Genomic DNA, 26875 nt, shown 5'->3' on the forward strand with positions numbered 1-26875 from the left:
GATGAGAAATAAGTTCTTCTCGTAGTATCGAAATATCATTGTAAAGATCGCCACTGTTAGTCTTGATGTCTACAACTTACTTTTAAACAGTTCATGAGAGTGAGTGAGCAAACGTGATAAAATGTTACTAACAGAATGAATTTAGATAAAGAATATACCAGTTTTTACCACACCGTTCTTTCAACTTTTGTTTTTCGATTAAAAAAAAAAATGGGGGGAAGAAAAAAGAAACCCATTTTTTAGACTGTTTTGAAACTTTGTCACTGAAGAGCAAAGAAAACATGTTACACTGGTATATTCGACTGCAGCAATGACACAGGCACATAGATAACAAAAACTGAAATTCCAAGCCCTTTGCTAAATGAGGAAAATGTCTGCAGCTAGGTCAGCTGGAATATATGAAAGAACAACGCACAGTGCTAAAGCCTTGGCTTCCAGGTTGGGCCTCAAGCAAACTACAACATCCCTTAGTTCCGGTTTCCTCAGGCATAAAATAAGGATAATATATTCTGTAAAACTCTGTATTCCCAAGATGCACTATGTCAATTATCAAACAAGCTAAGCTTTGTATTATGTAGATTTGTTAGAAAGAGGAGGGTTGTTACGAGCGGCAACTTTGAGACATGTAGCTTCTTAGAACACCTGTGATTCCTATAGCAAACCAATTAAAATCCTGAGGAAAAACACACATAAAGCTATGCTTCAGAACTTTAAAATCAGTCTGCCTTATGTTTTTAACCATCAAACATAAGAATATTGGCCAAATAAAATCAAGAGTCTTTAACAGCTCTGTTTCAAACCACGATGTGGTCTCCTTCAACACTCCTCACCTTTTAAACACATTTTGAGGAGGGAACAGTTTAATTTTAGTACACTGCATGTAAATAATATAATTGCCTGCAAATGAAATGTCTGGCAATAAATTACAAATTACCTAGCAATGTTTCCAGCAGCAGAGACAATAGAATTCTGTGAAACAGAAGCAACTCTGCTCATTCCTTGTCCATCTTGGCCCAAATCATAAACCTGTGAATGAACAATTGTACTCACTTAAACACAACTGTGCAAGGCATACATTTTATGAAACAAACATTTCCTTTCCAGGAATTAATTTTGACACTTCATACATATACGGAAATGTTGAGAAATTGGAAATCTTATAACACTAATCCTATGAAGTGGCTCAGGGATGTTTTAAAAAAGGCACATAGTTCACAGAAAAAGTCTAAGAGTGACTGAATCTTCCTCCTTAAAAACAGGGATTCCCCTTCCCTCAAATGATAGCATAATACTAATACTTACCTGTATTACCCCTTTCTCAGATCGTGTATATAAAATATTTCTAGAATTATCAACTGCAATTTGAACAATAGGATCTAAAAGTAAGAAAGAAAAAAAAATTAACAAATCAAACACAGAGCTACTTACAACAAATTAAAATTGTTGAATTAGAACTTTGCATTCAGGGGCTTTGCTCTTCCTTTGTAGGTAGTAAGTCATGAAATATTTGCCTAAGAACCTGGCCAGGAAGGATTTAGTCAAACATCATGTGAAAAATGAGATGTCAAATACTCTGAGTTAAGACCATCACTAATAAGCTACTCAGTACTAGAAGTGAGTTTTAAGCCACACAAAAAAGTTCTAGAATATTCATTCATTCAACAATCATTTACTGAGTGTTTGTTACATGCTAGGAGCACCTAGATGAATTATATCTGATTCTTTCCTTCAGGAAGTTTCCAATTTAGTAAATAATCCCTTTTGTGAAGAGAATAAAAAAATCAGTCATACTAAGGATTATTTTAGGTATATGTATCTTATTTTGCTGAAGCATTTTTAAAATTAATTCACCTACCTAGACCTATCATTCACTCAAAACTCAGACATATTCATTTTATACTGGGATACATTTTATACCGGGAATAGGCTCTAGACCAAACAAAACACATACAGTCGATTCTCATTAATCTCACAACAGTTATGCTGTATAAAGTCACTATGACCACTGAATTAGCAAATATGGAACCATTACAACCAGGGGAAATACAGGATTAGGTTCCTGTGAGTCTCTGGTCATAAAATTTTCATTAACCAATCACGCATAATCTTAGATGTCTTACTGTCTGTTGCAACGCTCTCCCATACACACATATTTTAAGTAAGCAGAGATGTTTTGGACACATGTTCCCTGAGGCTACATATATAAAAAATAAGCACCTTGAGAAAAAAAACCTACGCGGTCTTGATGTTATATAATATTTTTTTTTACAATATGAGTATACAACAAATCTTATTTAATATGACAAACTGTTTCAAATAAGAGTGAGAGTTTCTAAAGAAAATGTTAAGTCCCTAATATGTTAAAAATTTGTTTTGTTTTCTTACCATCTTCTGAAAATGTGAATTGTAGCAAGGAAGGAACAAGGAAAGAAAGTGCACTCTTTGAATGGTTTATTTTCCTGCATCTTTGGCTAAACCAACCTGCTTCTGCCTTAAAAGAAAACAATGAAAGAAATAAGGTATATGTAATTCTCTCATACCAACTGTCATATATCCATGTTTATAAGAATTTCCAAATCTTCACAAAATGGCAGTGGTTATAAATAAAGCAAGACATACTATTAAAAGGTAAGTACTGAGTTGAGTCTTGTTAAAAGTAGTAAATATATTCAATCATAATCAAATGCTCAGCGAAATCAGCTATGTCCATGCCGGCAACTTCAGGAGTGCTGTTAGTAAACGTGTATTTTAATTACGTTAAAAACTCCTACTTTAAGCAGTAAAGAAAATAATGAGCAGTTTAGAATCACCACAGATACACTGGATGGTATGCATTATCTCTTCCCATTTAAAAGGACACTGTTACAGCAGAAGCTGCCATCACCACAATCTACAGACTTCTTCTCAATGATTGAGTTTTGCCATTTCTGCAGCAAAACCATTTTTAGTAGTAAACAAAGCCAAGAGAAACTGGGAAAGAAAGAGGTACAATATAATATAAAAAACAAAGCAGATCTGGGTTCTAACCCTAGCTGTTCCACAAATTAGCTGTGTGACTATGAGCATATTTTTGTTGTTGTTAGTTGCTGCCAAGTCAGCTCTGACTCATGGTGACCCCATGTGTGCAAAGCAGAATAAGCATAGGGTTTTCAAGGCTGTGACCTTTCAGAAACAGATTGCCAGGCCTGTCTTCCAAGGGGCAGGTCTGAACTGCCAATCTTTTGGCTAACAGATACCGTATCTCAAATTCCTAATTTTAACCTTATAAAAAAGGCAACAGCAGAGGGAAAAAAAAAAAAAGGGGGTTAAGGACACAGTCAATTCGGAATACAAAAAATACAAAAGACCAATAAATTTATGAAAGTTGCATAGTTTTTAAAAAAGCAATTTCTTTCCATTAGATTGACCAAAATTAATAACTTGATAATATCAGTGTTAGTGAAGGTAAGTGCAGGGTAAAGGAAACATTCATAGATGGCTGCTAAGAGTCTAAAACTCTTACAGGGTAACGTGAAAGTATCAAATACAATTTTAAATACATACACATAACCTAGCAATTAGAATTCTAGGTTGCTACTCTAGAAATATCTACACATGTACACAAGGAGGCCTGCAAAAGAATACTCATTACATCATTATTTGAATAAAAGGAAAAGTTGAAAACAACCTAGAAGTTCATCAAGAGAGGAATTGTAAAGTAAACTATGTATATCCATATTATGGACTACTATGAGCAATCACAAAACATAATGTGTATCTACCAGGTACTGATAAAGAGGAGCCCTGGTGGCACAGCAGTTAAGAGCTCGGCTGCTAACCAAAAGCTCTGCAGTTCGAATTTGCCAGCAGCTCCTTGGAAACCTTATGTGGCAGTTCTACTCCATCCTATAGGGTCGCTATGATTTGGAATCCACTGGACAGCAACAGAAACTGATAGACTTTCAAGACATATTGTTAAGAACAAAGTAAGTTGTGAAACAAATATGCTACTATCCAAGTAAAACAGACATATAGAAAAAAGTCCTAAGCATTTGTATATGTGTACATAAACATATACAAATACACATGTATAAATATAAACATACATCCATGTACATGTTTTACAAGGATATATAGAAAACTTATAACTGTTTTTACTTCTGGGGAGAGGACTGAGTTTTGTGGGCATGATGAAGTCATGGAGGACCAAACTTCAGCTCTATGTTTGAATATTTTCTTTTCCATCAAGAATATGTTAACGTGTACTGAAAACATAATATTATCTAAAAAAAGAAAAAATGTGCTTACACAATGAGAAAATAAAAACAAAAGTCTATCTATCCCTATTCTCTCAAGTGAGAGGAAAAAATGTTTATAAATGCCAGACTTACTTGGTATGCTACTTCATATAAACAGCCATCCTTTCCAGCCAAGAAAATTCTGCCACTATCGGTGGAAGTTATTGTTAAAAGGTAAGTATTATCAGTGGGAAGAGAATATAAAGGATCTGGAAGCAACTGCATTCCACCAGACATACTGTCATTAAGAACTCCAGAACCTATTTTGTTTTTAAAGACAGAAAACAGTAATCAGTTTGTCATTTTTTAAAAAAGATTAAAACAATTCCTGCATTATCTTCAGAATTGATATTCTTACTGAATTCTTATCAATACATTCAAAAACTTTTATAGCATACATTTCTAAATTACTATAAAAAGGATTAGATACAAATAATTTGATAATTCAAGTTAAATAAAACCTACTATACACATACTTACACTTGCACACGTGTGTGCCATACACACAAGCGCACACACGAACACAAGCAACATAGCAAAACATCAAACAAAAAACTGACTCAAATTATTAAATTTTGGAAAAGAGCCCGAGGACATGGAAGTAATAATCACTAATTTGAATCACTGAAATTCAACATTATTTCACCCAAACAAATTGCCAGAATATAAACCATTCAGTGTGCTTGAAATAAATTAATTGAGAGCATCTTATTTTAACGGTAAAAAAGATAACACATTACATTTCAGTGTTCTATATGTTAAAATGGCCATTACAAAATTAGAAACAAAGAAATAAAAGGCGTTATTAAAAAACACACTAGTATTAATTATTTTTCTACTGTTATCCTCCAGTTATGTTGGACGTTTAAGAACTACAAACTAATATGGTAAATATATCCAAAATAGTTCTTTTTTTGGTGGAGCGACTAACAAGATCCCTTACCTATACAGAAATATTAGTTTCCTGCAAGCAAATAGCCTGGAAAGTTAACTTAATATTGTCCAACATACTTTTATTACAAAAAAAAAAAAGGAAAGAAAAAGTGGATTGCCACACCTGTTTGTAAATTAGCATAGCTGAGTCCAAGAATCACTATATCCACAGGAGTTGCCAAAACCAAGAGGTGTCGTACATGAGGCTGAAAGATACCTAAGATAAAATAAGTAGACATGGGGTAGGAATTATTTTCAGAAAAAACTCTAGTACTTAAGCATTAATTGAACATGATTTTACTGTTAAAATGAACTAGTGAGTGAACAGTACAAAGTATAAATCCTGTTAACGTTGATAAACATTTTAAAATGTCTAAAAATTACTACCTGTGATCATTTAAATACGTAAATAATGCTACAAAAAAAAAATCACCTTAGGAAAAAATCACTTCAGTATTGAACACCATTGAAGATCAGTGTTAAATTACAAAATCATTTAGGTTTATTAAGATATAAAGATTTCATTCTGGAAACAGGACATAGGAAACAAAATTTAGACCTATAATTATCTATTAGTTAAACTGTTAGGATCTTGATAGAGTCTAGAGGAAATATATACATTTATGTGCATCTTTTGGAAACCCTGGTGGCGTAGTGGTTAAGAGCAACGGCTGCTAACCAAAACGTCAGCAGTTCGAATCCACCAGGTGCTCCTCGGAAACCCCATGGGGCAGTTCTACTCTGTCCTATGGGGTCACTATGACTTGGAATCGACTCGACGGCAGAGGGGTTTTTTTTGTTGTTGGTCTGGTTCATCTTTTAGAGAAGAGTGAATTCTTTTCCCAAATGAGTTTATATCTCAAAATCAGATAATTTAGTTTCAGAAGGGGCATAAGAACAAGGACAAAATACATTTTCCACTTATTTTGAGTATTTTTGAAAAAATTACATTAATTTATGCTAAGGTGTTGTGACATGAGATGCTATGTACAATTATTACTGTCATCATGTTATCATGTTAGGACATTCAAAAACAGTGCCTCAAGTCAAGAAAAGGTTTACACACAGAAAGAAACACTTTTTGATGGCTACCAGGGACGAGGCAGGGGAAGAAGGAAAAATCACTAACTAGAGACTAGATATGTGTTAATATTGGTGGAGGGAAAGATAATACACAATACGGGGAAGTCAGAACAACATAACCAAGGCAAGGGAAGACACTGGGAGGTATACAAGAATGAAAGGCAATGAAGGCAAATACTATAACATACATAATCCTGCAACAACAGTAATAACAAACAGTTATTTATGAGTGGATACACAGGTAGATATGTATGCTGAATAGATGTGGGAGGGTATACAACCACATGCATATATAGGTTTGGCTATGGATATTTCCACATACATATTTGTATGTGCTGCATGTATATTCACATATATAATACATCACACAGGTGGTGCAGTCATGAATACAACCTAGACATAACCAAACACCTTGTGGGATTGAGTTACTGGGCTTGAAGGCTAAGGACCATAGTCCTGGGGAACATCTAGATCAACTGGCATAACATAGCTCATAAAGAAAATGTTCTATACTATTGGTCCAGTCCTGTTTGGAGCAAAGGAGAATGAAAAAAACCAAAGGCCCAAGGAAAATATTATTCTGAAGGACTAATGAACATAGCCTCCACCAGCCTGAGTCCAGAAGAACTAGATGGTGACCAGTTACCAACTACCAACTGCTCTGACAGGATCACAATACATGATCCCAGGCAGAGCAGGAGAAAACCGTAGAACAAAATTCAAATTCATGGAAAAGACCAGATTTAATTGGTCTGAGAGAGGCTGGCTGAACCCGAGACTATAGCCCTTAGCCACCCTTCTGACTCAGAACTGAAGTCATTCCCGGAGATCCCCCTGCAGCCAAATAGACCCATACATAAATAATAACACACGTGAGAAAAGTGCTCCTTAAAGCAATCATCTACATGAGACCAAAAGGACAACATATGCCCAAAAGCAAGGATGAGAAGGCAGGAAGAAGCAAGAAAACTGGACAAGTAGAAATGAGGAACTCAGGGTGGTAATGGGGAGCATGCTGACACATTGCTGGGAGTGCAACCCACATCACGGAACCATTTCTGTATAAACTACCGAACGGGAAACTAATTTGCTCTGTGTATACATTTGGCCTACTTAAAATTGTTAAATGTCATAGAAAATACAACAAATCTTATATCCTCATCTGGTTTTACTTTCACTGATGAACGTCAAAGGGCACAAAACCAGTTTTTTTTTGTTGTTGTTCAAGTCAATAAAGCCGAAGGCACACAGCTTCTGGTTTAATGACCTCGAAATACAGATGATTTTTCATGAAAAACTGATTTAAAAAGCTTAAACTTTATGAATACTTATTTCCCCTTAACAAAGTCCTATCTTGAAACATTCAGTCACTATGTTAGGCAAAGAAGTAATTTTTGATTACAGAAACTTAGTGAAGTTGGAATTTTTTAAACCCGGTGGGGTTGGTTTATGACTTGGGCTATCAAAACCAAAACAACGCAGAGACAAAAATGCTTTTTACAATAAATTCAGTAATTGGTGGAAAATCTGTAATGTAAAAAACTTCCAGTAAATCAAGAAAACATAACAAAAAGTAAGCCAGATAAAAACGCATGAACTATAGTTTAACATTTTTAAAGGCAGACCCACTCATGCCATTAAAGTTGAGTGAACAGTATTAAATATTCCCCTAGTGATTAAAAAAAAAAAAAAAAAATTTTTTTTTTTCAATTAGAATTAATTCAGAACAAAGCTTCAATAGGAAATTCAACTATTTAAAATGTGTTATCATTCAGTCTTAAAACACTTGGAGTCTATGTATATTCAAAAACATAGTATCATCCTTATATTTTAATTTCTTACCAGCTTTTGGTTTCACAAGCCCCACAGCAAGAATAGTCTCACTAAGTCCGTCAAAATAGGCAAGGTCTCCTCTGTCAAAGTTGAAGAAAAACATGTTATACGTATAAATAAAAATGGGAGTTTCATCTCACAATATTCTTTGCTACAATATAGGATATATATAAAAAGCCAAACAAATCCGTTGCCATCAAGCTGATTCTGACTCATAGCGACCCTACAGGACAGACTAGAAATGCTCCATATGGTTTCCAAGGAGCGGCTGGTGGATTCGAACTGCTGACCTTTTGGTAAGCAGCCTGAGCTCTTAACCACTGTACCACCAGGGCTCCAGGATATATATATATATAGAATATAATAAAAAAATAAACCAGAAAACAAAAATCCTTTCAGTCCTGAGACTCAGGGACACAAGGGCCGCCTAAGGCTGAGTATGAACCATGTGAGGAGGGAAAACTACCTCCCACTTTTAACATCCCCTCCCTGACCAGGCTGAAAGCATCAAGTATCAAATCACAGCAATCTACTACTAGAGGAGGGAAAGAATATGTAGAAGGCACAGGCTCACAGGAAAAGTCTAAGGCTGAAGGTAGAACAGAACATTAAGACAACCCTTCTAGCAACTCAACACAAACTGAAAGCCTGTGACATACTGAGGATAAACATTAACAACAAAATCCAAGGCCTGTTTAACTCTTGCCTTTGGAAAAGTTACCTCCCCCACAATAAAGGCCTAGGAGAAGAGAGGCACGGCCACTTCCAAAGGTTCACATCGTTTACTACAATGTCTACTACCCTACACATGATACTGGAAGTTCAAACAAAAATCATGAGACACAAAAAAAAGGGGAAAAAACTAAAACAACTCACTGTTAAACTGTCAAGAGACAAAGCAACCAACAGGACCAGACTCAGCTGTTGGAATTATCAGACAGGGAAAATAAAATAACTATGATCATTACTAAAGCACTTGGCATCGAAAGGTCGGTGGTTTGAACCCACCAGCCATTCAGTGGGAGAAAGATGTGGCAGTCCGCTTCCGCAAGATATACAGCCTTAGAAATCCTATGTGCAGTTCTACTCTGTCCTATAGGGTTGCTATGAGTAGGAATCAACTTGATGGCAGCGGGTTTGGTTTTGGTTTATGATCAATATTGCAAAGGGTCTAACAGAAATAATAGACAAAATGTATATGTATGGACAGGTCAGGAATTTCCACAGAGACGGAAATTATAAAAAACAATCTAATGGAAATATAAGAAAAAGTACAGTAACAGAAAAAAAGACTATCTTGGAAGGACTCATCAGTAGACCTGATATAGTCAAGGGATGAATCAGTGAACCTGAAATTAGAGCAATAGAAACTGCCCATATTAGAGCACTAAAAAAAAGAAAAGAAAGAAAGAAAACCAGAACAGAGCATCTGGACATCAGTTTAACGAAAGTGTAAGTAAAAAGGGCCATGTAAACAAGAAAGATCTAAGTGGTAACTTATGTGGACCATATTGCCCCATTTTCCCATACTCTGGCATTATATAAGACCCTTTGGTAACTGCACAGCCCCCAAACTGAGAAATTGGGGGTTGAAGAACAATGAATTAAACCAGATTAAGTTTCAACTATCTGGATGGAATTAGCACTTAAAATGAGAAATTGGGGGTTGAAGAACAATGAATTAAACCAGATTAAGTTTCAACTATCTAGATGGAATTAGCACTTAAAATAGAAAAGTTAATTCAATAATTAAAAATAAGTTTAGTTGAAGTTTTGGCACCAGTGAATTTGTAGACTAAAGATTTATAATGGTATGTATGCCTTGAAGCTTTCAATATGCATATTCTTCAATGAGTTCTACTGTGAATACACAGTGAAGATGGACTGCATGTTCCATGTGGAGAGAGACCACATTTTTCTTATTCAGTATTGTTCTTAATACAAGAACAGTACCTAACACATGAAAAACCAAAACCAAACCTGTTCCCTTCTAATCAATTCTGACTCAGAGCAACCCTACAGGACAGAGTTGAACTGCCCCATATGGTTTCCAAGGAGTGGCTGGTGGATTTTAACTGCCAACTTTTTGGTTAGTAGTTGAGCTCTTAAACACTATGCCACCAGGGCTCCTAACACATACTAGGCTCAATAAATACTTGTTCAATGAATAAGCTGTTAATGAAAATGTGATAAATTGAAGTAAAAACCTTTTTTAAAGAAAATATTCTCAGATTTATCTTTTCTATAATAATTTTGCATTGGGTTTTCATATACATGCCTAAATGAAGAGGTTTCACCCTTTAGTATAAAAACAAGCACGTTATGGCAATATAACAAACTGGGTCAAGGTCATTAATGCTCTGGGACATGAAGTATGACCACAAATATACATCGAAGCTATTGTAACATTATAACAACAATAACTATGAAAACTTCTAATAAAAATATCAGCAAACAAAAATGGTTCCATTAAGGTACAAGTTCTCATTTAGTATCAATTCTGATTCAATGATACAATCTTGTGTGCATGCGTGTTTCTAAGAATTACATTATAATTACTCAGGGGCAAGAGTAACATCTTAACTATATGAGCCTTCTATTGTTATCCCACAACTAACCTAAAGATTATGGAGAACTGGAAGTGAGTAAAATGTACCTCAAACAGTCAAGATAGAGATCACCAAGTCAATATACTTTATTTAAGCAAGAGTGCCTTGGCCCTTCACTCGGACATATTATATACCTTTAATTTGCAAGCAAGATCAAGCCCACAAAATGATAATTGTTAAGTCACCTCAATGAATTATCAAACTCCCAGTCCAAAAAAAAAAAAAAAGAAGTCTTTCAAAACGTCAAACTCTCTCAAAGAATTACTGATACATTGTCTTTACACAAAAGGAGCCCTGCTGGTGCAGTGGTTAAGCGCTCGGCTGCTAACCGAAGGGTCAGTGGTTCAAATCCACCAGCTACTCCGTGGGAGAAAGACATGGCAGACTGCTTCTGTAAAGATTACGGCCTTGGAAACCTTATGGGGCAACTCTACTGTGTCCTATAGGGTGCTATGAGTTTGAATCGACTTGATGGAAGCAGGTTTTTTTTTTTTTTTAACAAGACAAAAGCTCAGGACCCACACCCTTGCTTTTGAGTGGTACCCAGCTTTACCTGGGAGCTCATTAAAAATGCAGGCCCTTGAGCCTCACTCAGAACTACTGGAACAGAATCCACATTTTAAAAATATCCCCAAGTGACTGATATGCATATTAATTAAGAAGCACTGAGCCAGACATTAGATGAATGCAAGAGAAACTAGGCAGCTTCTAATGAGGTCATTAGCGAAGATAAAGATGATGAAAATTCTAATCATGCTAAAGGAAACCAGCTTTCAATACATACCCATCTTCATAGTTCCACATGAATATATCACTATCAATCGTGAGCCAAGCTCTGCTGATTGGAGGGAACACTCCCATCATGCAGTTACACTGCATATCTGAGGTAGTGTGGATGTAAGGTAGAAAGATTTCACGCTCATCTTTCTTAAACTTGTTTCAAAAGCTTTTGGATGAAAATTAATGATTAAAATATCGTAATTTATCCACTCTTTAACATAAATAACAAATGAAATATCTTAATTGCCAATAAGTTTAATGAAAACCAGTGTACGATAGAAATATGTATAATTTTACAACTGCTAACACTAACTGACCACTTAAAATTTTATTTTTTTAATTGTTGTAAAAAAAAATACAACGTATTTGCCACTTCAACATTTCTCATGTGTACAATTTGGTGACAACAATTACATTAATCACATGCAACCATCACCATTGGTTAAAATGTACTTTGAAGGATAAAGGTAATGTTTTTACCATTACCAACTTCAAAAAATACTAAATACGAATAATACCACTGACTTTTGACATTAAAAAACTATCTTATTCTCAACAACAATAACAACAAAATACTCCAAAAAACAAAACTATGTTTTACAGTAGTAAAAGAGCAAGTGTGACAAAAAGGCACGTACTATGCTAAAGTCATAGCCAGGGACAGTTTGCAAGCCTCTTATAAATAGTGCAATTGAAAAATAGACAACTATGTTATGTAATACAATGAAATAGCCATGAAAACAAAATCATTTCTAATTAAAAGAAAATGTCTCTTGAAGAGTATAATCTAATCAAAGGATTAAAGAAGAATATTAAGGAACCAAGAAAGAATGTGGGATGAAGTGCGTAATATATCTACTAATACCATTTTACAAGAACTCAGAGAAACACAAGAAAGCTTTAGGGAAAATATCTGTTAGACAGTGCTAACTTTTCTACTTATTTCTTAAGTATTTTTCCATTGGCTTTCTTTTCCTAAATTACTCTGTACTAAAATAACAATAATTTTTTACTTTTTGAGTAAATTTTAAAAAGTCTCAGATGAAGTCTGAACTCTTTATAACAAGAGTTACAGTTTCATTTAAGTGCTTTCTAATAAATAACTGTAAGTCTGGGGGCTTTTTATATGGTATGCCACATTTTAAGAAAAATAAAATCTTTATTTTTAGAGGGGAAGAAAATTTCTCTAGCTACTCAGTCTAGAAAAGATGCCACTAGTATCTGAGTTTCTCATACCTTTAGATACAGAATCCTATTGTGATCCTTAGAAACGCAATCATTTCTAAACTTCCTCAATTCTCAGATAACATTAAGTGTAAAAGCATACCAACAACTTTTTTTTAGGAGAAAAAAGAAATACCTGGCAGTTTTTTGTTTGTTTTGAACATTTTGAGCCACATCTCAGTTTCAAAATGTTAAAATATGAGAACAAACAAAAATATGAGTCTTTACATTGAAAACCTGTGGTAGAAAAAATGTTCTCACATAGCACTTAGTTGGAAACTAATACTTGGCAATAAATCATTGAAAAATGCAGTTATTTTTAAACAATTCATTCTCTTAAATGTACTCAATTAAAATGTGATTGAATTTTCAAAAGCAAATTTTATAGGAAATTTTTAGGCACACTGCAAACTATCCATGTACATGAATGTATTTTAAATAAAACTTTTAAATGAACTGACATACAACATAAATACAAAACAACTATGATAATAAGAAAACGAATTTCAACACTTTTTTCACAGTTAAATACGAAGTAATAGGATACGCCCAAACTGTTCAACAAGTTCAGGTGGGAGAGGAACTCTCCGGATGGAACTGATCTCTGGAAGGTTAGGGACTGACAGCAAACCAGGTCCTTGTAAAGGGTAATCCATATCTGACATTCCAGAAACAGTGGGAGTATCTACAACAAAATAAAATGAAGCCCTTATTTAAAAAAATAAAGTTTTACTCATCAACTGGGCATACAAAAAAGCATGACAAGCTACAAAAAATTATGTATCTAGTAACTCTAAAGGCAAAGAGAAAAAGTAGTTCTGGCCTGACAATCGGCAGGCCTGAGAAGTTCCATTGTTCAAGTGCAGCAGTTACTGGTTTCAGCCCTGATGGAAGATTATCTTTCACAAACTTACTCCATAACAAAGATGTTTAGTTCCATAATTTAGTGGTTTTTTCTTATTATTAATCCAAAATGGAATATTTCTAAAACTGCCTTGGGATTCTAATATAAAACAATTGTGGGCAAACAAAATACTGAACGAAAGATAAGTGCTAGCTTATTTCCTTTCTCTCTTAAACTTATGGATGAAAACAATCCGTGGCTTTCCTCTTTAATTTCTCCCCCGTGCTATTACTCTAATTTGATTAGACTGATGTTCTTTAAGGAAATGGAATCAGACAAATACAAACAATAACACATAGGCAATATTTTATTGGGGAACAAACCACAGATAGCTCTATATAGTGTTCTCACTGGGCAGCCTTTCTCTTGCTCCAAGACCCAGAACACTAAGGGCATGAGCCTAGCTAGCTCAGCCTCTTTTCCTAGGTCCTGAACAAGGTATTCCTTAGACTTGAGTGATGACCTATTTTAGGAGCTCTGGTGGCCCAGCGGTTAAGTGTTAGGTTATTAACCAAGAGGTAAGCAGTTGGAACCCACTAGCTGCTCTTCTGGAGAAAGATATGCAGCCTGCTTTCATAAAGATTACAGCCTTGGAAACCCTATGGGGCAGTTCTACTCTGTGCTATAAGGTCACTAAGAGTCTGAGATCGTCTCCACAGCAATTTTTTTTGTTTTGTTTTGTTTTGTTTAGAGTACAAAGGTGTTGGGGGAAACTAATATACGTAAAAAATTTTTAAATTATTATGGGAACTAAAAAATATATATACACATACAGAGAAAAATATAATCAATCCCTAAGTACTGACTGCTTGGTAGAGGGTTAGAGAAAAAGAGGAAGACCCTCAATTAGGTGGACTGACACAGTGGCTGCAACAATGAGCTCAAGCATAGCAACGACTGTAGGGATGGCACAGGACCGGTTGTACACAGGGTCGCTATGAGTTGGAACCAACTCTACCACACCTAACAACAGATAACTAAGACCCCCACATGGCCAAAGAGCAGAACCAAACTCCTTGGTGAAGCCTTCAAGTGCACAGACATCCCCACTGGTAAGTAGCTGTCAGGGGCAAATACTACATTTGCTTTGTCTCTCTTTTCTTTGACTACAAGTTTACTCAATTATCCATTTTTATAAACTGCCAAAAATGTCTTTCAGACTTACATTGCATAGTTTACTCTGGTTAGATTATCTTGGTTCTTGCTAACATCAAAAATCCTGTATCCATTTTACTTACACTTACGTTTTTCTCCAATTCCATCTCACAAAGTGGTCATATTTTTTCTAGCTAATTTATGTAATTCCAAACGCTTTAAAGAGCCTGGCCATAATTTAAAACTGTTAAAAGAATTACTTTTCAGTCATCTCTCTTTTGTTGACACATACTCTGCTTTACCCTCCCTGTCCATTACCTCTGGTTTCCCTGTGCTCCTCCTTTATGCCATCAGTTCTTTGAACATCTCCCCTTCCTATTACAGCAACTCTACACATAATAAAAAATATTTTTGAGTGAACGTGGTAAATTTCCTAATTAACTTCGTTTGCTCTTTCGTTCTACTCAAATATTAATACGAAGTATGAACAAGGATGGGACCTCAAGAAGCTAAGAACTCAAACTCCAACTCATCTGGCCTTAGTAATAAACACTTGGGAGGAAGTGAGGAGCTCTTTAGGGTTGGGGTCTTTGCCTCCTCTGCTTCAACTGGGGGCTAGCTCCTCATTCTTGTTTCCTCAAGCCCTCAACTGTCCACAACGAAGAAAGTGAAGATAGGAAAAAAATGAATATAGGCTCTTTTCTGCTCTTTGAAAAATGGAACAAACAGTGCCAAAAATCTCAGGATGTCTTCGCCGGGACCAGCTCTGGGGATAAGAATCAAGTTAAGGAGTCCTTTCTGCTGAAAACGCAAAGTCACCAAATGGACACTGATCACTCACTTGGAGAAGACACCATCAGCAGCTCGGAGAGGTCCGGGTACATGCGGTCTTCTTGCAACTGACGGTCGATGAGTCGCCCGGCATTTTCCAGAGATTCCTGCAAGGCTGCGGCCGCGGCTGCCGTGGGGGCCGGCGGAGCCGGACCCAGTAGAGAAGACGGCATCTCTAAAATCAGAGACACAGCAGACGCTGTGTGAGACACCAACGTCTGGAAAAATCCCAAAAAGAAGGAGAAGACCAAAACTCCTAACTGAGAAGCGCGGGTTAGGACGCGCGCGCCAAACGAGCGCCTCGGCGCCTCCGAATGACGCACTTCCGGTTTATCTGGTGGGGAATTTGAAGAAAGCGTTTTGGAGATGTGGGAAGGAAGCAGTGGAGGGGCCTGGAATTTAAGGGTGGAGCGAGAGAACGGGAAACTTTTAAAGGGGCTTGAGTGTTTGGGGTAGGGTAGGGCGAACACGAAATCAAGTTGTCAAGGGAAGGGAGGAAGGGAAAGGGGAGGAACTGGGGAAGAAGAGGAGCGGGTGAGGTGGGTGGGGTGGGGTGGGGTGGGTGGGGTAGGATGGGAGGAAGGGACAGGGATCGGGGAGGTGGGAGCCAGGTGGGTGAGGCGGCCGGCGGAGGCTGCTCTTCTGCCGGTGGATTATAGCGCGCGCTGGATCTGGGGCCTGGAATTTCGCAAGTCGGGATCCAGCAACTGAAACTTTTTTTAAGAGTGCGCGTCCCAATCTCCCTGGTGCTCCAATTCTAAGAGGGTTAGGTGTTGGTAGCCTGTTGTGAGAAACAGATTACATGTGAGCCAAAATTTCACTATATTCCTCCTCTGTTGGCTTCAGTGTAAATTAGAAGTCATTAGGCCTTTCTATTTGTGGATTGCTACCGTTTGGATTTGTATTAAAAATTAGTGTGTCTAAGAGGTGTTTTTTTGTACAGGAGAGCTGCTAGCAGGCTTATTTTCCCCCCATTTTTTTTTTTTTTTTTTATTGCCTAGAGGTAACGGATCATTTCTAATTCATGCTTTCATTCCGAGTCCGACACAAACTGACTGTCTATTTTGTGTCAAGCATTGCACCTCATGCTGGGGATACCAAACTGACAAAACATTCCCTGTCCTCAGGGTGCTTCCTGCAGAGAGAGAGAGAATGCATCCTCACAATTTTTCTAATAGGATATGTATAGCGCAATAAGAGAAAAGAAACAAGGAGAGGTAGTAAGAAAGGCTTCATTTCATACAAAAGGCAACTTGAGTGGAGGAACCCAGGCATTCTTTGTAGAAAAGCAGTCGTTATGTAGAATCTCACCTGGGTAAGCTTCATTCAGTTATATTTTTCATACTTTAGCAAGTCAATAACTTAATTACTCTAAATTGGTCTTTTGCCATTTGAATTACTTTTTACTCCCTCAAATAAGGGGTTGACTAAATTTCTGAATATCCAAAGTTCTATGACTTCACCAGTTTCCATTTGTAATTTAAGACCTCATAGGAAATATACCAGGAAAAATTAGATTCCTTATTATTGGTGTATAATAGGGTCTGTAGGGTTGCTGTGAGTTGGATTCAACTCGGTGGTAACAGCTTTTATGGTTTTAAAAGGTTGCCTGGGTGGCCAAACTGTTAAGCAATCGACTTCTAGCTGACAGCTTGGTGGTTCGAACCCAAGCAGAGACACCCAGGAAGACAGATGTGGCAATCTGCTTACTAAAGTTCTAAAAAACAAAAACAAACAAACAAAAAAAAACCCCACTGTGGTCGAGTGAATTCCAACTCATAGGGACCCAATAGGACAGAGTAGAACTGTCCCATAGGGTTTCCAAGGCTGTAAATCTTTACGGAAGCAGACTACTGCATCTTTCTCCGGTAGAGTGGCTGCTGGGTTCTAACTGCCGACCTTTCTGTTAGCCCCTGAGTAGTTAACCACTGGCCCAAATCCTGTGGAGCAGTTCCACTTTGTGCACATGAAGTCACCATGAATTACAATAGACTCTGTGGCAACTAAAAACAAAATAGGCAGATGGGCCTCCAGCTTTTATTTGCTGTATTACAGATTAAAAACTGTTGGCCTATCAGACAGCATTTCCAATGGGGAGTTTAAACTTGAAAAATTGGATGATCTAGCAATACTGTTATATGCCCTGGAGTTGATTCTGACAGAGTAGAACTTCACCACAGGGTCTCCTATGCTGTAGTGCTCTTCTCTCCTCCCCCCCGCCCAGTGCTTGGTAGGTTCCAACTGTTTACCCTTTGGTTAGCAGCTCAGTGCTTAAACATTGCACCACCAGGGCTCCTTGCAATATCAGCATAATATTCCTGCGTAGGAACAATGTACCCAGGGAACTAGATCCTGCCACTCCCATTCACTCACATATTGCCTGTAACTGCCTTTGAACAACAACAGCTTAGTTTAGTTGCTACACAGACCACATGGCTACAAAGTGTAAAATATTTACTATCTGGCCCTTGAGGGAAAAAGTTTGTCAACCCCTTATCTAGAAGAGTGATTCTCACAACTTTTTCCTCTAAGGACCCTTTGGCACCCTTAGAAACTATTGAGACTCCCAAAGAGCTTTTGTTTGTGTAGGTTATATTTATTAATATTTGTCATTTTAGGAAAAAACCAAGATACTAAAAAAATTAAACATCCATTACATGTTAATAAAGGTAATATTTATATCAACTATAGTGAAAAAGAAACCCTGGTGGCGTAGTGGTTAAGTGCTACGGCTGCTACCCAAAGGGTCAGCAGTTTGAATCCACCAGGCGCTCCTTGGAAACTCTATGGGGCAGTTCCACTCTGTCCTATAGGGTCACTATGAGTTGGAATCGACTCAACGGCCCTGGGTTTTTTTTTTTTAGAGAGAAAAAATCACTATAGTTTCCCAAACTAAAAAGTTAGTGAGAATGGCATTGCTTTACATCTTTGAAAATCTCCTTTATGTCTCATTTAATTATAAATAAGAGCTCTGGTGATGCAGTGGTTAAAGCACTCGGTTGCTAACTGAGAGGTTGGCAGTTTGAACCCACTAGTCGCTCCGCAGAAGAAAGATGTGGCTGTCTGTTTCCATAAGCATTTCAGCCTTAGAAACCATATGGGGCAGTTCTACTCTGTCATGGGATCAGCTATGATTTAGAATTGATGTGATGGCAATGAGATGGATAATAGTAAATAGCTGGATTTTTATATCTGCTTTTGCTGTCAATATGGTATGTTTTTTTGGTTGAAGTATATGAAGAAAACCTGGCCTCACACAGATAAAAAAACAGATAGGTAGTTGGAAGGGGAAAAGTATTTTAAGAGCCTTAAATACTAGATACTTGTGGATATTCTTTGATACTATACCAAAACTTGACAAGTGGGAGGTTCTTAGAGTTTAGATGCCATGTAGAATCAAACCATTAGTAAACTTTTTTATATGTTTTTAAAGTAAAATCCACTGGTCTAGCTTGCATTTGATTTTATTGATGTATGATTCTGTAATATTATATGTTGGTCGTTCGGAAGAAATTGGTTCACTAAGTTATGCAGAACTTCCAAATGTTGACATATTTCATTGAACAAAAATCACATCTGTTCATTTCTCCACCGATCTCATTAGATAAGTCTTAATATTGGGATGCCGTCAGACTTAACAGTGGCTGATGATACAAGTTTATCAAGATTCTTATTTTCTCCTGAAAGCTCTAATTTTATCATCGGCAGCTAGTACTGTCAGTTGTTTTCCTTGAAGTGACAAGTTGATTGCATTTATTTTCGAGAAAATGTCTACCAAATACCTAAGTCTGAATAACTATACTTTGTAAGTCTTTCAAGTAAAAATGATATTACATGAAAAAATGGATAAGTTCACACAACACAGTTGCTTTGCACAAGTGGTTTTCTTCAAGACAACCATTGACTTTGACACGAATCAGCGGTGCTTTATGTGTACTTCTTATTGCCTCACGCTAAGTATTACAAAAACATGTACTCAAGGGTCAAGATTTAAGTTAATAATGATATGACTTTATTTAGCATACTCTTAAAGGAAACTGGTTTTGTTGACAGTGCATGTGTAACAGCAAAGAATCCAGCGATTACAACAGTTTTTTTTGCCACTGACTTGATTTGTGCTGAGGCACCAGCAGTTTTGCCCTCCATTGCTTTTGCATCATCAGTACAAATGTGAGCAGAGCAAAAAAGATGAATGATCTTAGTATTACCATGAAAACAGTTTTGGTCTCATGGACCCCAGAAAGAGGTCTGCAGACCTGACTTTGAGAACTGCTGCTCAAGTAGCTTCCTAGCCCTGGTGGCATAGTGGTTAAGAGTCTGGTTGCTAACCAAAGGGTTGGCAGTTTGACTCCACCAGGTGCTCCTTGGAAATCCTATCCAGCAGTTCTACTCTGTCCTATAGGGTCACTATGAGTCAAAATCCACTCAAAGGCAATAGGTTTTTGGGTCTTTTTAGCCCCCAAATTGAGGCCTGGTGGCTCGGTACTTAAGAGCTTGGCTGCTAACCAAAAAGTCAGCAGTTTGAATCCACTGCTGCTCCTTAGAAACCTTATGGGGCAGTTCTTCTCTGCCCCACAGGGTCACTATGAGTCATAATTAACTCAACAGAATTTTTTTTTTAATTTAGCCCCCATAGGTACTTAAGTTTTCCAAAGATCTCTTCATTAGAATGGAAATTTTGTGAAGGCAGGGACTTTGTGTCTTTGCAGCTGTCACCAGCATCTGACATCTAATGGGTGACATTTACTGAGTGTGTAATATATGTTTAACACTATTCTAATAGTTGCATGAGAATTAACTCATTTACTCACCAGAAAAAGCTATGAGGTGCTGGGCACTATTACTGTTATATCCACTTAACAGACAAGGAACTGAGGCATATAGGGACTAAATAACTCACAAAATTACATTATCAGAGTCAGGATTCAAACCCAGACATGCTGGTTCCAGAGCTCATTTGCTTAACGCTACCATATAGTAGCCCCCACGCGCCTGTCAATTTGTCGTACTGTGGCAGCTTGCATGTTGCTGTGATGCTGGAAGCTATGCCACTGGTATTCAAATACCAGTAGGGTCACCCACGGCAGGCAGATTTCACCTGAGCTTCTAGACTAAGACAAACTAGGAAGAAGGACCTGGCAGTCTATTTCTGAAAAGAATTAGTCAGTGAAAATCTTACGAATGGCAGCAGAAGATTGTCTGATATAGTGTCGGAAGATGAGCCCCTCAGGTTGGAAGGCACTCAAAATACAACTGGGGAAGAGCTACCTCCTCAAAGTAGAGTCAACCTTAATGACGTGGCTGGAGTCAAGCTTTCGGGACCTTCATTTGCTGATGTGGCATGACTCAAAATAAGAAGAAACAGTGGCAAACATCCATTAGTAATCAGAACCTGGAATGTGCGAGGTATGAATCTAGGAAAATTGGAAATCGTCAAAAATGGAATGGATAAAGATCAATATCCTAGGCATTAGTGAGCTAAAATGGACTGGTATTGGTCATTTTGAATCAGACAATCATACGGTCTACTATGCTGGGAATGACAACTTGAAGAGGAATGGCATTGCATTCATTGCCAAGAAGAATATTTCAAGATCTGTCCTGAAGTACAATGCTGTCAGTGATCGGATAATATCCAAACACCTACATGGAAGAGGAGTTAATACAACTATCCAAATTTACACAGCAACTGCTAAGGCCAAAAATGAAGAAATTGAAGGCTTTTACCAACTTCTGCAGTCTGAAATTGATCAAACATGCAATCAGGATGCACTGATAATTACTAGTGATTAGAATGCAAAAGTTGGAAACGAAGAAGAAGGATCGGTAGTTGGTAAATATGGCTTTGGTGATAGAAACGATGCTGGAGGTCGCATGAGAGAATTTTGCAAGACGAACGACTTCTTCATTGCAGACACCTTTTTTCACCAACATAAACAGTGACTATACACATGGGCCTTACCAGATGGAATACACAGGAATCAAATCAACTACATGTGTGGAAAGAGATGATGGTAAAGCTCAATAACATCAGTCAGAACAAGGCCGGGGGACCGACTGTGGATCAGACCATCAATTACTCATATGCCAGTTCAAGTTGAAACTGAAGAATATTAGAATAAGTCAATAAGAGCCAAAGTATGACCTGAATTTAGAGACCATCTCAAGAATAGATTTGATGTGTTGAACACTAATGACCGAAGACCAGACAAGTTGTGGAATGACATCAGGACACTGTACACGAAGAAAGCAAGAGGTCATTAAAAAGACAGGAGAGAAAGAAAAGACCTAAATAGATGTCAGAAGAGACTCTGAAACTTGCTCTTCAATGTCGAATAGCTAAAGCAAAGGGAAAAAATGATGAAGTAAAAGAGCTGAACAGAAGATTTCAAAGAGCAGCTTGAGAAGAGAAAGTATTATGATTAACTGTGCAAAGACTTGGAGATAGAAAACCAAAAAGGAAGAACATGCTCAGCATTTCTTGAGTTGAAAGAACTAATGAAAAAATTCAAGCCTCAAGTTGCAATACGTAAGGATCCTATGGGGAAAATATTAAATGACACAGGAAGCATCAAAAGAAGATGGAAGGAATACACAGAGTCATTATACCAAAAAGAATTGGTGGACATTCAACCATTTCAGGAGGTAACATATGATCAGAAACTGATAGTACTGAAGGAAGAAGTCCAAGGTGCACTGAAGGCACAGGTTGAAAAACAAGGCTCCAGGAATTGTTGGAATACCAACTGAGATGTTTCAACAAACGGATGCAATGCAGGAAATGCTCATGTGTCTATGTCAAGAAATTTGGAAGACAAACCTGGCCACCAGACTGAAAGAGATCCATATTTATGCCTATTCCCAAGAAAGGTGATCCAACTGAATGCGGAAATCATAGAACAATATCATTAATTTCACATGCAAGCAAAATTTTGCTGAAGATCATTCAAAAGCGACGGCAGCAGTGTATCAACAGGAAACTGCCAGAAGTTCAAGCAGGATTTAGAAGAGGACATGGAGCCAGGGATGTCATTGCTGATGTCCAACGGATCCTGGCTGAGAGCAGAGAATACCAGAAAGATGTTTCCCTGTGTTTTATTGACTATGCTAAGGCTTTCAACTGCATGCCTCCTAACACATTATGAATAATATTTCAGAGAATGGGAATTCCATAACACTTAATTGTGCTCATGAGGAATCTGTACATGATCAAGAGGCAGTCATTTGAACAGAACAAGGGTTACTGCATGGTTTAAAATCAGGAAAGGTGTGTGTCAGGGTTTTATCCTTTCACCATACCTATTCAATCCGTACGCTTAGCAAATAATCCAAGAAGCTGGACTATATGAAGAATGGGCATCAGGACTGGAGGAAGACTCATTAACAACCTGTGTTATGCTGATGACAGAACCTTCCTTGCTGAACGTCAAGAGGACTTGAAGCACTTACTGATGATCAAAGACCACAGCCTTCAGTATGGATTACACCTCAACATAAAGAAAACAAAAATCCTCACAATTCAACCAGTAAGCAAGATCATGATAAACAGAGAAAAGATAGACGTTGTGAAGGATTTCATTTTACTTGGATTGACAATCAACACCCAAGGAAGCATCAGTCAAGAAATAAAAAGACGCATTGTATTGGGCAAATTGGCTGCAAGAGATACCTTTAAAGTGTTAAAAAGCAAAGCTGTCACTTTGGGGACTACGGTGTATCTGACCCAAGCCACGGTGTTTTCAATCGTCTCATACGCATGGGAAAGCTGGACAATGAATAAAGAAGTCTGAAGAAGAATTGACGCCTTTGAATTGTGGTGTTGATGAAGAATATTGAATATAGCACAGACTGCGATAAGAAGGAACCAATCTGTCTTGGAAGGAGTGCAACCAGAATGCTCCTTAGAAGCAAGGATGGCGAGACTATATCTCACATATTTTGGACATGTTATCAGGAGGGATCAGTCCCTGGAGAAGGACATCGTGCTTGGTAAAGTAGAAGGTCAGTGAAAAAGAAGACCCTCAATGAGATGGTTTGACACAGTGGCTGCAACAATGGGCTTGAGTATAGCAACAATTGTGGGAACGGCACAGGACCCACCAGTGTTTCATTCTGTTGTGCATAGGTTCGGTATGAGTTGGAACCTACTTGATGGCCCCTAACAACAACAACCATACAGTAGAGGAAGTCCCTGGGTAGTGCAAACAGTTAAACACTTGGCTACTAACCAAAAGATGGTGGTTTGAAAGGGGCGCCTCAAAAGAACAGCCTGGTGATCTCCTTCCAAAACGTCACAGCCGTTGAAAACCCTATGGAGCGCAGTTCTGCTCTTAAACACATGGGGTCATCATGGGTTAGAATCGACTTGGCAACTGTAAAAAAAAAAGCTATAGTAGGCAGCATTTCGTTCTATTGTGCACAGGGTCACTGTGAGTTGAGGGCAGCTAACAACAACGCTATACTGTCTCTGTTGATTAATGAGTAAGTTCACTTTGTTAACCCCAACCTCTTGATTAGTGAGTAAGTTCACTTTGTTAGCACCAAGAAAATCAGTTATAGCCTCCATCCTATATCAAAAGCAGATACCTTTTCTTGTGCTTTTTCTCTGATCTTATTTACTTCCACTGGTTGATGATACCTACCTTTCATTTTTCTGTTTCTTTCAGTACTTTATAGTTTAAAATTTTATATATCATCTCAAGGCCTTACCCACAAGTCCTTGACTACCGAGGAGCTGAAATGAATATTTATATGATTTGATTTTGAGTTACATAATGAGCTGTATTCATAAAGTTTTATTCTAATACCTAAAGCCTGTTTATCTGTACTCAGTAAAGAGACAGTGGCATTAATAATAGCATTTTGTCAAAGGCACTATGAGCTAGCCTTGTAGTGACTGGAGTTCACGTTGACTTTGGTGGTTCAGTAATTTCTTGAGGTGAAACCAATCTCTGTTGTCTCCGGTTATATGACGTCCTGTACATAAGAGTAGATTTTGCCTTCACAATTACTTTCTTTTTCTTATTCATTTTTTCACTTGACATATATTTAACTGTCTATGCAAGCATTGTGCTATGAAGGAGAGGTACTAGATTACATGATAAACCAAAACCAAACCAAACTCATTGCCATCAAGTCGATTCTGACTGGTAATCTGATATGTAAATAAAGTTTAATTTGAAACCTGAAGGATGACCAGGGCAAAATGAAGATTATGGGGATTGGCGAAGAGTCAGAGCCTTTAGGACACCGGGTTCTGAGCCTGCTTGCAGGTCTGAAAGAAGGCTGGTGTGGAGGAAAATAGAAAAAAGATGAAGTTAGAAAGACAGGAAAGGGTTTGGAGGCTGGGTTAATAATTCTGAATTTTATTCTAAGAGCTATGGAAATAATACTAGATTTGATCATAATCACTTAGGGTATACAGATAAAACATAAATTGAGATATAAGACTAAAGTCAGCAGTGGGGCTAATGAGTAGCTTTATGAAAATATTTTCATTGAGCAACACTTATTAGGACCATAAATGGATTGGCTATACTTCAGAGATTTGAGATAATTAATATGCCATTAATTCATAGCATAGTGAAGGAGTCATATTGTAAAGAAATTCAAACCAATATGAAGTTACAAATATAATGAATATGTGAAAAAAGGCCTTTGGGAACTGTCTGATATCTAGTACTGCCATAACAGAAATACCACAAGTGGATGGCTTTAACAAAGAGAAATTTATTCTCTCATAGTGTGGGAGGCTAGAAGTCAAAATTCAGGGTACCAGCTCTAGTGGAAGGCTTTCTCTCTCTGTCAGTTCTGGGGGAAGGTTCTTGCCATCAATCTTATCCTGGTCTGGGAGCTTCTCAGTGCAGGAACTCTGGGTTCAAAAGACAGGATCTGCTCCAAGCGCTGCTTTCTTGGTGGAAAGAGGTCCGCCTGTCTCTCTACTCACTTCTCTCTTTTGTATCTGAAAAGAGATTGGCTTAAAACACAACCTAATCTTGGAGATTCAGGCTTGCCTCATTAACGTAACTGACAATAATTCCATCTCATTTACATCGTAGAAAAGCAAAACCAAACCCAGTGCTGTTGAGTCATAGCAACCTTAAAGGACAGAGTAGAACTGCCCCATAGAGTTTCCAAGGAGCACCTGGCAGATTTGAACTGCTAACCCTCTGGTTATCAGCCATAGCACTTCACCACCACAACACCAGGGTTTCCTAACATCATAGAGGTAGGACTTACAACACATAAGAAAATCACATCGGATGACAAAATGTTGGACAATCACACAGTACTGGTAATCATGGAATAGCCAAGTTGAGAACTGTTATTTTTTTGGGGACACAATTCAATCCATAACAGGAACCGTTGCTGTGGGCTGGGAAATTGTAACCAAGTATGATTGCCTGATTAAAGTGCAGCGGGAGACGGACTAGGAGGATGAACTTCAGAGCACTTTAAAAAAAATTATTCATTGTGGAAGTTTACAAATAAATTCAGTCTTTCATACAAAAAACCATACACACCCCACCATTCACTCCCAGCTGCTCCCCCCTTTACGAGACAGCACATTCCTCCTCTCTACCCTGTATTCCCTGTGTCTATTCAACCAGTTCCTGTTCCCCTCTTCCTTCTCATCTTGCCACCAGACAGGAGTTACCCACAGTCTCATGTGTCTACTTGAGCCACGAAGTTCACTCCTCACCAGCATCATTGCCTATCTTATAGTCCAGGCCAATCAAACTCTGTCTGTAGAGTTGGTTTCGGGAATGGTTCCAATCTTGGATTCAGAGCATTTTTTGACAACTTTTTAATTTACTCAGGCTTTTTGGATCCTTTCTGGGTGCTTTCGAGTCATATAGTGGACACTCCTTGTTGTTTCTTCCTTAAAAAAGACTCAGAGTAGAGAGCTGTGGTGGTTTTTTCATAGTGAAGGATAAAGCGCAGAAAAGGGAGACTGTTAATTTCGCTTTAGCTTTACCTTGGCAGTAAACGCGTTTTAAAAAGTAAAGGGCGATACAGAAACTACAGATAGTTCCCTTTAGTGGGTTACGAAATCCTGGTGGCTTAGTGGTTAAGAGCTATGGCTGCTAACCAAGAGTCGGCAGTTCAAATCTACCTGGCGCTTCTTGAAACCCTGTGGGGCAGCTCTACTGTGTCCTTTAGGGTCGGTATGAGTCAGAATGGACTCCACGGCAACGATTTTTTTTGTTTTGTTTTAAAGTGGGTTAAGTTGGGAAGCCTCCGCAGTGCCTATTCCCCGCCCACCCGCTAGGGCGGCGCTGCGTCAGGAGCCTCGGTCCCTCTGC

At 37.8% G+C, this 26875-nt stretch overlaps 1 protein-coding gene across 2 annotated transcripts in view; it reads right to left on the minus strand.

Moving 5' to 3' along the window:
- Positions 1–15886, minus strand: part of NUP155 (nucleoporin 155) — a 63298-nt gene extending 47412 nt beyond the window's left edge. The window contains exons 1-9 of one of the 2 annotated variants that reach the window (XR_010318386.1): positions 15580–15886; positions 13287–13424; positions 11520–11616; positions 8136–8206; positions 5335–5427; positions 4371–4537; positions 2386–2491; positions 1303–1376; positions 935–1026 (exon numbers count right to left, since the gene is read on the minus strand). Coding sequence is in view for 1 of the 2 variants with exons in the window: in XM_064271396.1 (XP_064127466.1) it covers positions 935–1026; positions 1303–1376; positions 2386–2491; positions 4371–4537; positions 5335–5427; positions 8136–8206; positions 11520–11616; positions 13287–13424; positions 15580–15742 (1001 nt within the window). In the remaining variant the exon portion in view is untranslated. The remainder of the gene's footprint in view (positions 1–934; positions 1027–1302; positions 1377–2385; positions 2492–4370; positions 4538–5334; positions 5428–8135; positions 8207–11519; positions 11617–13286; positions 13425–15579) is intronic. The other variant, XM_064271396.1, reaches the window with a different exon arrangement.
- Between the last annotated feature and the right edge of the window lie 10989 nt (positions 15887–26875).

Source organism: Loxodonta africana, chromosome 2 (genome assembly GCF_030014295.1).
Source record: "Loxodonta africana isolate mLoxAfr1 chromosome 2, mLoxAfr1.hap2, whole genome shotgun sequence".
Taxonomy (NCBI): Eukaryota; Metazoa; Chordata; class Mammalia; order Proboscidea; family Elephantidae; genus Loxodonta; species Loxodonta africana.